The sequence below is a fragment of the Carcharhinus amblyrhynchos genome, chromosome 7 (assembly GCF_965287045.1).
Source record: "Carcharhinus amblyrhynchos chromosome 7, sCarAmb.v2.hapA, whole genome shotgun sequence".
NCBI classification, from domain to species: Eukaryota; Metazoa; Chordata; class Chondrichthyes; order Carcharhiniformes; family Carcharhinidae; genus Carcharhinus; species Carcharhinus amblyrhynchos.
In genome coordinates this window covers 49665120-49677312 of record NC_137330.1, presented here as the reverse complement: position 1 = coordinate 49677312, position 12193 = coordinate 49665120, and the positions used below count along the sequence as shown (strand labels likewise).

Below are 12193 nucleotides of genomic sequence, written 5' to 3'. Positions count from 1 at the left end.
AATTTTCATCTGTCATCTACATATATATCCATTCCATCAGGCTGATTACGGCCTCTTGAGGTTTATTACTATCCTCCTCACAATTCATAGGACTTATTCTTTGCAAATTTTGAAATTGTGCCCTCTATACCCATATGTGACTTGTTATTATATATCCAGAAAAATAGTGGTTTTAATACTGCCTTGTGGTGAACTCCATTGTATCCCTTCCTTTGGTCTGAAAAACCAATTGTAAACCATTTCTGTAACCAGAAGGTACCCAGGCTTGAAATGTGAGATGTGTTATCTCTCCATAGATGCTGTCAGACTTGTTGAGATTTTCCAACATTTTCTGTTCTTGTAAGTCATTACTCTTGTTTTCATTAACTCAACCAACTTTGTATACATGCTGCCACTGTTCCTGAACCATCTCCTTAATGGCAGCCAGTTGATCTGTAACAATTTTGCAAATCTTTGACTTCAATTTACCTGAGATAAATCTTTTCTTAATCCATTGAAACTGATCATCTAAATTCATTCTTTTCCATAGCTAACTGAAACCTTATCATTCTATAATAGAACCAAAGGTGAAGAAAATCTTGAAAGCTAAATAAGTTGGCTTTCAGCGAGCGTGAAATAAATGTAACTATGTCCTTGCCCTACTTATTGAAAATCACTTTGAAAATAACATCAAAATTGCCGCTGTCTTTATCTTAGCGAAGCATATAAAAACTAGAAACATGGGTAGGCCATTCGGCCTTTGAACCTGCTCCGTCAATCATCTTGATCATGGCTGGTCATCAAATTCAATACCCTGATTCCCCTTTACCCCCATATCCCTTGTTCCCTTCAGTCTCAAGAGCTACATCTAATTTCTTTTTGGAAACAGACAACACTTTGGCCTCAACTACATTCTGTGGTAGTGAATTCCACACAATCACAACTCTGGTTGAACAAATTTTGCCTCATCTCAGTTCTAAAAGATTTTACCCCCTTAACCTCAGACTGTGACCCCTTGTTCTGGACTGCCCCACCATTGGGAACATTCTTTCTGAATCCACCCAGTCTAACCCTGTTAGAATTTTATAAGTTTCTATGAGATCCCCTCTCACTCTTCCAAACTCAATTGAATATAATCCTAACCAACTTAGTCTCTCCTTATATGACAGACCTAACATCCCAGGAATCAGCCTGGTAAATCTTTGCTATATTCCCTTTATAGTAAGGACATCCTTCCTCAGATAAGGACACCAAAGCTACACACAGATGTAGCCTCACCAATGCCTTATACAATTGCAGCAAAACATCTCTATCCCTATACTCAAATCCTTTCACTATGAAGGCCAACATACCATTTGCCACCTTTAATGCCTGCTGTACCTGCACACTTTTAGCGACTGATGCACAAGAACCCCAAGATCGTGTTGAGTATCTATCTCTCAATTTACACCATTTAAGTAATAATCTGTCTTCCTATTATTGCTACCAAGGTGGATAACCTCACATTTATCCACATTATATTACATCTGCCATGCAGGGCCCAAAGCTGGCCAACAACTGTAAGAACATAGAAAAACTACAGCACCAACAGGCCCTTCGGCCCACAAGTTGTGCCGATGATATCCATACCTACTAGGCTTACCTATAACCCTCAATTCTATTAAGTTCCATGTACTCATCCAGAAGCCTCTTGAAAGACCCTGTCGAATTTGCCTCCAACACCACTGATGGCAGTCGATTCCACTCACCCACCACCCTCTGAGTGGAAAACTTATCCCTGATATCTCCTCTGTACCTACTCCCCAGCACCTTAAACCTATATCCTCTTGTAGCAACCATTCCAGCCCTTGGAAAAAGCCTCTGAGAATCCACTCGATCTATACCTCTCAACATCTTATACACTTCTATCAGGTCATCTCTCATCCTTCGTCTCTCTAAAGAGAAAAGACCGAGCTCTCTCAACCTATCCTCATAAGGCATGCCACCCAATCCAGGCAACATCCTTGTAAATCTCCTCTGCACCCTTTCAATAGCTTCCACATCCTGTAATGAGGCGACCAGAACTGAGCACTGTATTCCAAGAGAGGTCTGACGAGGTCTTAAAAAGTTGCAACATTATCTCCCGACTCCTAAACTCAGTCCCTCGATTGATGAAGGCCAGTACGCCATGCGCCTTCTCAACTACATCCTCTACCTGCGAGGCCGATTTAAGAGTCCTGTGGACCCGGACCCCAAGGTCCTTCTGATCCTCTACACTGTTAAGAGTCTTACCCTTGATATTATACTCCTTCATCCCATTTGACCTGCCAAAATGGACCACTACACATTTACCTGGGTTGAAGTCCATCTGTCACTTCTCCGCCTAGCCTTGCATCCTATCTGTGTCACGCTGCAACCTCTGACATCCCTCCAAACTATCTACAACACCACCAACCTTCGTGTCGTCAGCAAACTTACCAACCCATCCCTCCACTTCCTCATCCAGGTCATTTATGAAAATTACAAACAGCAAAGATCCCAGAACAGATCCCTGGAGCTCTCCACTGGTGACTGACCTCCATGCAGAAAAAGACCCATCTACAAGTTAAGTAAGATAGCAAGAAAACAGTCTCAAATATATTCCATCTCCCCAATGCCAACACCAAGAGGGAGCTCAACATCTCCTTGAATGGCATGAAATTGAATGATGAGCAACATCCCAATAATTCGGCTTGGGTTGCTGTCAGTGCGGAGTCTACGTGTTTTCCCTGTGTCTGTATGGGTTCCCTCCATGTGCTCCAGTTTCCTCCCATGGTCCGAAAGACATGCTGGTTCGGTGCCTTTTCTATGCTAAATTCTCTCTCAGCACCCGAACAGGTGCCAGAGTGTGACAACTGGGGGATTGTCACAGTAACTTCATTGTCATGTTAATTTAAGCGTGCTTGTGACTAATGAATAAACTTTAATCCTGGTGCTCCCCTTGACCAAATTCTGGCTTACAAAAAGGTCTGAGCATGACAGCATCAAAAATCAAAATATGGAATAGCCTCCTAGCTCTTCATGGAGTGCAGATGCTTGCACCAGAAGGACATTAGCTCTTGCATCATCTGCTTGACTGAAGAGTGCACCACTATGGTACAACTCATCCCATACCAGTTTTGGAAATACCCAGCTCAACACTGCAATGCATATCATCTTTTCAGGGGCAAAGTTTAGCGGATAAAGAAATAGAGAAGATAATCAATTAAGAGCTTCATAAAATGAGCATGATTACAGATTATACCTCAAAATAGCTCCATATTTTTTAAACTGATAGTTTTCTTCTAATACCTTTGGCTATAAGCAGTCTCAGTATCATATGTTGGGGCTTAGCACTCATATTCTTAGCAAGATATTGGGGAAACAGGCATTTGTCAATTTTCTGCAAAGAAATACTTGTTAGGCCACAACTGGAGTACTGTGTGCAGTTCTGGTTAACACATCACAGGAAGGATGTGAATTGTCCAGAGAGAGCGCAGAGGAGATTTACCAGGATGTTGCTTGGGCTGGAAGGCCTGAGCCATGAGGAAAGAATGGATAGGCTGGGACTGTTTTCCTTGGAACAGTAAAGATTGGAAGGGGATGTGACGGTGGTGTACAAGATTATGAAGGGCATAGATAGGATGGATAGGAAGGCATTTTTTTTCCATTAATAAAGGAATCAATGACCAGGAGGCTTAGATTTAAGATAACAGGTAGAAGACTAAGAGGGAAGTTGAAGAGAAGGGTTTTCACCCAGAGGGTGGGGAGAATCTGGACGTCACTGCCTGAAAAGGTAATTGAATCAGAAACTCTTGTAGCACTTATGTATTTGGATATTCATTTGCACTGCCGTAACCTCTAGGATTATGGGTCAAATGTTGGAAAACCTGAATAGTGCATTCAGATCTTTGTTGACCGGCATTGAGATAATGTGGCGTATAGCTTTCCTCTGTGCTGTAAACATCAATAAATCTTTGAAAATGTCCGTATTAACATTTTTCCTTTTAATTTCTAATAGTTAATGGAATTGAAATTAACAGTGGATGGACTTGAGAAGGAGAGAGACTTTTACTTCAGCAAACTAAGGGATATTGAACTCATCTGCCAAGAACATGAAAGTGAAAACAACCCTGCTATTCAGAGAATTGTGGAGATTCTGTATGCAACTGAGGTGTGTTTTTCTGTTACGTTATCTTTTAGATCATGTTAATACAATATTGAGCACAATCATAAAACCAATAACAGTACATTATCCCCGATGCAAAATGTTTAACTTGGCTTGAGGGCTAAGTATTCTTCCTCACTCTTGCATTTTGTTCAATTGTATTTTTCTTATTTTTCTCTCCTCATTGACTGTAAGATCTCATTATAGTTATTCGTAAGCAAATTCTTTCTTTCCATTTTATTAAAGGTATTGACTTAAGATCATCTTTGACCTAATCAACATTGTCCAGTTTCAGGCAGTAACCTCCAAAGATACTCAGCCTCACAAAAAAAAGAGTTTTGAATGATAACTTTGTTAGAAGAGTGTCTACAGATGCACCTGACTTTTGGATCTCTAAGGTCTTAATTGCTCTTACTAATATCACCTAAAGCAGCTACTTTATCATAAACTATTTCTGGTGAACCAGAAATGTTATTTGAAGCCATTTCACTTACCTAATTATGAATGGCAGCCCACAAAATGTTTCTTCTTGTGGGGAAGAGCATAAATAGAGATCAATAATATAAGATAGTCACCAAAAAATTCAATAAGGAATTTGGAAGAAACCTCTTCCAAAGATTGATGAAAATATGAACTCACTGCCACAGGAAATGATTGAAGCAAATGTAAGCTCAGCAAACACATGGGGGCGAAGAGAATGGAATGTTACAATGATAGATTTAGATAAGGAGAGATGGGAGGAGGGTTGATTGGAGCATAAACATTGGCATGAACTGGTTGGACAGAAAGGCCTATTCCTTTGCTGTTTATAATTTTTTCTGACCTATAGAAGCATTTCAGAGACTACATTTTCCCTAAACTTGTAGTTTGCCAACCTTCATGACAGGCTGATTAATAACTTTGGCGTTGTCTTCTTAGGGCAGTAACTTTGTTGCGGAGGTTGCCTCACTCCCATGTATTTTCAAATTTAGAGCTGGTTGCTTGGGGCCAACTCATTTTAGTGAGAAGCTACTTTATATTTCTTGTTGAAACTTCTTGTTGTTGCCCTCGGCTCAGGCATTTCCTTCACGTGTACTTGATTTTGCACCAGAAATGAATTTGTGCCCTCAGCTCAGTTAGCTCCAACATGTATTGTAAAGTTATACTCTAATTGTTTTTACACGCTCCTAACAATTCAGGGTAACCCCTTACATAATTTACAACATTATTTTTTTAAAAAACATCCAGTTCTGATCTTAAACACTTCTTTTTAATGTGTACAATTTTATTTTACATCATGTTCAACTCTCAATGGCCATTCAATTGACACTAGACTCATGAGAGTTCATGTAACAGCATGGGCAGCACGGTGGCACAGTGGTTAGCACTGCTGCCTCACAGCGCCTTGGACCTGGTGTTCAATTGCTGCCTCGGGTCACTGTGGAGCTTGCACATTCTCCCTGTATCTGCGTGAGTTTCCTCCGGGTGCCCCAGCTTCTTCCCACAATCCAAAGATGTGTGGGTTAGGTGAATTGACCACGGTAAATTGCCCGTTAAAGTAAGGGGGATCAGGAGGGTAAATACATGGGGTTACGGGATTAGGAACTGGGTGGGATTATTGTTGGTGCAGGCTCAAAATGGCCTCCTTTTGCACTGTAGAAAGCTGTGATTCAGTTGTGTTGTAACATAAGCCTTCTTAATTTGCCCAGTTGGCAGCCACCTAATCTTACTTCCACTTCATTCTACCCTTTATGTTTACACTACATCAGTGATAGGAAGCAAAGCGCAATGGTGGGTGCATGTTTTTCACATATTGGAACTCCTGGAATAAAAGGGAGAGTAGCACCGTAAATATGAAATTGGCCAAGTGACAGGAAACAGAGTAGGTGTTAACTTTTGTTCTTCAGACTGGGGGAAGATTTATTTTGGAGTTCCACAGGGATTGGTGTTTGGACCACTGCTCTCCCTCATATATATTAATGGCCTGGATCTTGGTGTAAATGGCACGATTTCTAAATTTGCAGATTATACAAAACTTGTAAGTATTATGAACTGTGAGGAGGATAGTAAACTTCAAAAGGACATAAACAGTTGGTGGGTTTGGCAGACAAGTGGCAGATGAAACTTGATATAGAGAAGTGTAAAGTGAATTAATTTTGTCAGGAAGAACATAGAGAAGCAATACAAAATAAACATTACAGTTCTAAAAGGGGTGGGTATATATATGCATAAATCAGTGAAGGTGGCAGGACACGCTGAGCGAACAGTCAGTAAAACATATGGTATCCTTGGCTTTATCAATGGTGGCATAGATTACAAAAGCAAGAAAGTTATATTAAGCTTGTGCAAAAAACTGGTTCAGCCTCAACTGGAGTATTGCGTCCAGTTGGGCATCACAGTTTAGGAAGTTTTGAAGAAATAGAGGAATTTGATCTCAGCAAAACTCTTCCTGTTTGATGAAGGATGAAGGCACAAGAGGAGTTTGTTTTCGCACGTGACTTCATCTGTCATCAGACAGGAAGAGTTTTGCTGAGTTTAAATTCCTCTATTTCCAGCTACTCTGCCATAAACCAATGTTCATTGAAGATTCTGAGTGCTTGAAAGTGCACCTAGCTGATCTAGTGTACAAATTGCGAGATGCTCAACATCTTGGCTGATTTTCACATGTAGTGCAAATGCCTGATAGCATTACGAGACCTTAAGGCCAACACGTTCATATCTGTAAGCCCGACAACGGAACTGGAATAATCATCCTTAAAAGTGTGACTATATCAATAAAATTCATTCCATTCTTGAAATTCATATCCATTGGATCTATCAGTAAGCATAAGCACACAGCCCTGCACACTCCAAAAACATTTGCTGGACTTATGCAGGGGTAATGAGTTGTTGGGTGGTATATATGATAGGATTTACCCTCATGGCTCACTGGGAGTATTTATGGATCCCCCCAAGGCGCACGAAAAATGATATCGCTTTAGCTCTATCTTATCTGAACCATGAACTGGCCAAATGGGTTGCTACACCCGGCTCTAAGCAAACTTTCCCGCACACAGGGTGAATCATTCTTTCATTTGTGAAGACCATAAAGGGCTTGCATATCAATAGCAATGCCTTCTCCATATGCTTGTTCAATATTATTAACTTACTAATGTACTGCTCATGGAAACCATAGATATTTGCACCAGATCACTATATCATGGTGATCTAGATGTGTGTGCGACATTGTCAGAGTCCTTTAACTTATGAACTTAGCAACTCGTTCAGTTGAATTTAGTTTTAATGACACCACATGTATGCAAATAATGTTGCTATGGGATCTACTTTAGGCTCAGCTCTGGCAAACATCTTTGTCAGTTTTCACAAGAAACATGTCTTCAAAGGAATGACCTAACACTGCCTACCTTTGCATGTATCTGATACATAGATGATACGTCTATATTTGAATCCATAGCTGCATGTAACAAATCTCTTACATAACTTAATGACCATATTCAAGCTGCCAGTGCTTGCAAGGCTCAAACATAATGTCCAACATTATATGTGATCCAACAATTGGACAGTGTTTATTAAACGATCCTGATTGTTCCAGAAATTACATTTTCAGCCAACTTAAGATTATAAATTAGGCCCACAGTTTGGTTCATTTGTGTATGCTAGAAGCTACATGTATTCGTACACACAGCCTTGTCCTTTGCAAACAGAGAGAACGTCTCTGTGCATTGTCTTTTTCAACTAAAAAATTGGGGCTAACCATTCCCTGGTTTATTCCCCATGGCAATGCTTTGACCTGCCTGATTTGAATTTAGATGAAACCATGGTAGCCCTCAGTTCTCTGGTGCATTCTTCATGGCAATGCCTCTACCAGTCAGAGTCCAAAAAAAGGAGATATGCTGTTGAAGTGTTTCATCTTGTGCGTATCAGGACAGAGTTGCAATGAAATCAGCTCTCAAAGAGAACAACAACTTATGCCACCCATATATTCTAAATTGTTGTTCTCTTTGAGATCTGATATCCTTGCAACACTTTCCTGATAAGCACAAGATGAAAAACTTCAACAGCATATCTCTTTTTCAGCAATATCCAAGTTCTGTACTACCAAATGATTGTTTTTATAGACAGAATAATTCACAAGGCAGAAGCATGGCAGAGGGAGGTGATGCACTTGAGGGAGATTAATATGGAAAGTGTATATGACAAATGAAAAACAATTAAATGTCTGGATGAGCAGAGGAGATCTTAATGTCCCAAAGCGCAAACCCTTAATGCTGGAAAGGGTCTTGTTCATGTGGATAAAAGAGAGTTAGTTGGGTTTATAAAGAGGCATGAAATTTAAAAGCAAAGAGATTGTTCTAGAATTTTATAAATTACTAGTCAGGTCTCAAGTAAGTATTGTGGATAGAACATAGAACATTACAGCACAGTACAGGCCCTTCGGCCCTCGATGTTGCGCTAACCTATGAAACCAATCTAAAGCCCATCTAACCTACAGTTTTCCAATATCATCCATATGTTTATCCAATGACCATTAAATGCCCTTAATGTTGGCGAGTCCACTACTGTTGCAGGCAGGGCATTCCATGCCCTTACTGCTCTCTGAGTAGAGAACCTACCTCTGACATCTGGCCTACATCTATCACTCTTCAATTTAAAGCTATGTTCCTTGTGCTAGCCATCTCCATCCGACAAAAAGGCTCTTACTGTTCACCCTATCTAATCTTCTGACCATCTTATGTGCCTCTATTAAGTCACCTCTTCTTCTCTCTAACAAAAACAGCCTTTCCCCATAAGTCCTTCCCACTATACCAGGCAACATCCTGGTAAGTCTCCTCTGCACCCTTTCCAATGCTTCCACATCCTTCCTATAATGCGGCGACCAAAACTGTACGCAATACTCCAAGTGTGGCCGCATCAGAGTTTTGTACAGCTGCAATATGAGCTCATGGCTCTGAAACTCAATCCCTCTACCAATAAAAGCTAACACACCATATGCTTTCTTAACAACCCTCTCAACCTGGGTGCCAACTTTCAGGAATCTATGCACATGGACACCGAAATGTCTCTGCTCATCCACACTACCAATATCTTACCATTACCCCGGTACTCTGTATTCCTGTTACTCCTTTCAAGGTGAATCATTTCACACTTTTCCGCATTAAATTCCATTTGCCACCTCTCAGCCCAACTCTGCAGCTTATCTATGTCCCTCTGAAACCTACAACATCCTTCCGCACTGTCCACAACTTAAATAATTCTGGGCATCACACTTCAGGAAAGATGTAAAGGCCCTACAGTACAAGAGGAAGTTTAGCAGTATGTTCTCAGGCTGAGAAGCTTCACTTATGAAGAGGAATTGGGAATGTTAGTACTGTGCTCCTTTGAACAGAGAAGATCTGGATTTAAAAGAGCTTTTCAAAATTATAGGTTGTCTTCACTTATTCTATTGAAACCTAATTCATATGGCAAATTGGTTAATTTTTGGGAGTTGGAACATCCTACCTGAAAAGATAGAGGCTGATTCCATTAATCATTTTAAAAGACAGTTGGTACTTGAGGACGAGAAACTTACAGGATCGTATACAAAAAAGCAGGAGTGGATGGATCTGCTAATATATTAAGTTGATCTTTCTCTACACCCTACCTATGACTGTAATACTATATTCTGCACCCTTCCTTTCCTTCTCTCCTATTCTATGAACGGTATGTTTTTGTCTGTATAGCACACAAGAAACAATACTTTTCACTGTATCCCAATACATATGACAATAAATTAAACACTTTCAAAGAGCCAGCACAGACATGACTGGCTGAATGGCCTCCTTAGCTGCACATTTCTATGACAACATGAAAAATGCTTCGAATCCAAATAAGTTTTATCAGTTGTCAAAAAATATGCAGGAGAACCCACAATTTAGAGGAAAGTTAGAAGATGTGTCACCTGGAATATCTGACATGTCATGGTTATTCATGTATTGCATTAATTGGGAGCCAGGCAAGCCAAATTAGCATTTGCATATATAATTATTGCTTGGACTTGGTTTATTTTCCTGGTCAATGAATATTTCTTATGCCTGATGGCTTCAGCTGTGATATCTTGTGATTAACTATTTATAAAGCATATAATTCAGATGTAGTGATACTAAAAGAATTACAGCAATCGCATTGGCAGCAGTTGCATTTTCAGCAGTCTCAATTTTACTGAATTTCTAAAATGTTATCATTGAGTCAAATTCTGTTTGATATGCTTCTTTTATCATGTTAGAAATGCTATAGAAATGTATGCTGCAGTTGCATCGATCCAGCACTGCTAATTCAATACACTCTGTGTTTGTGTTTTCATTCTGCAGGAAGGGTTTGCTCCTCCAGAGGATGATGACATTATAAATCACCCAGATGATGACCAGGATGAATACTAAGCCTATGTAATTGTTACCCATTTCTCTCCCTATCTGTCTTCTCTCTGTGATTGAGAACCCCACCTGGGCTGTTTATTAACATTATTTTGAATTGCGTTTGTACAGCCACTGCACAATCACAATTATGTGCATTCTGTATCACAGATTGCTAAAGCTGTCATCTTCATCACTATTACTGGCAGATTGTATTATAAAATATATTTAATTTGTATATTTTTCTTAAATGAATAACTTGCACTTTGGTTTGAAAGTAATTGGAAATACATGATGATGCAAGTTGATTGCCTTTGTGTTATATGCAGCATGTAGTTTGGGTTTCTTTTTAAATTGAAACAGCTTGGATATACTTCAGGTAATTTTCTAACATCTGAAAGAACCTGGAGATTTTAGTGGATGGTGACATGAAACAGAAGATGGTGTCTTTACAGTTTTATGCAAATTGCTGGCTTTTAAACACACAAAATCATACTTCGCAGAATGAAGAAGTCTGGAGTGTAATGTTTAATAGTGCTTTTAAGAGGATTTATTTATTATAGTTTGCTATAAACGAGGAATAAGGGATGCTTTTATGATGTGACTAAGATCAAATTAACTTGGTTCCAGCTGCTTTTCATCAGAAACCACTAAAATATGCCTTTGACATCACGTATTGCACCACCTCTCTGATACCGTGCCCATGACACTAGTGTGCGAAGAAACTTGCATCTGTGAAGTTTTATTTAAAATAAACGTGTGAAAAATAACAGAAGAAAATGTTTTATTTAATCTCTATCTTGCTAGCTAAACATTAAACTCTATATAGTTAATAAAGTAGAACTTGCTGAAGAAAGATGAAATCGGTTTGAATTCTGACATCACAATGGTGATTGAGCAGTTGGGTAGCTGGTATACCTATACTGTCATTGGATAGTCATTTCAGCAACAAATTTACTATCAAATTATACTGACCTGCTTGATATTTATATCTTTGTGTTGGATTTACTTCTTGGAAAATTAATGCTGAATACACATCAAACTCTCAACTACTGGATGTATTGAGAAAAATGCAGACTAATTAGCAATATAAACAGGACAATGTCCCACACACGCATTATACTTGTATAGCAACAAATTCAGAAACCAGAAAATACACTGTGGAACAATTAATGACTCACTGACCTCAAAGTGACAGCCAAGATTTTGTAGTTTTTTTTTATATACATTCATTGGATGTGAGCATCGCTGGTAGGGCCAACATTCATTACTCATTCCTAATTGCCTGTGAAAGAGCATATAAGAGCCACCACATTGCTATGGATCTGGAGTCACGTAAGCCAGGTAAGGATAGCTGATTTCTTCAGATGGGTTTTTACAACCATCGACAATGGTTTTATGGTCATTAGACATCTAATTCCAGTTTTTTATTGAATTCAAATTTCATTAGCTGCTTTGATGGGATTCGAACCCTGGTCCCCAGATTTTAAATCTCTTGATTATTAGTCCAGTGACAGTTTCACTACGTCACTGCTTACCGTCAATAATAGCAAACTGTGTCAGTATTGACTGTCTTGTCCTTCTGGAACTGGCAGCAACTTCTGCAATCTGCCCATGAGCAGTTAAATATAGAAATCCAGAAAGTCATACCTTTCCCACAAGCTGCACTGTTGAGGTTTGG

At 39.4% G+C, this 12193-nt stretch overlaps 1 protein-coding gene across 1 annotated transcript in view; it reads left to right on the top strand.

The window, feature by feature from the left end:
• Window positions 1–11355, top strand: part of LOC145344928 (microtubule-associated protein RP/EB family member 3-like) — a 70444-nt gene extending 59089 nt beyond the window's left edge. Inside the window, exons 6-7 of the mRNA XM_080192259.1 lie at window positions 3998–4150; window positions 10471–11355. Of these exons, the coding sequence (XP_080048385.1) occupies window positions 3998–4150; window positions 10471–10539 (222 nt within the window). The 3' untranslated portion in view covers window positions 10540–11355. The remainder of the gene's footprint in view (window positions 1–3997; window positions 4151–10470) is intronic.
• Window positions 11356–12193: the final 838 nt, after the last annotated feature.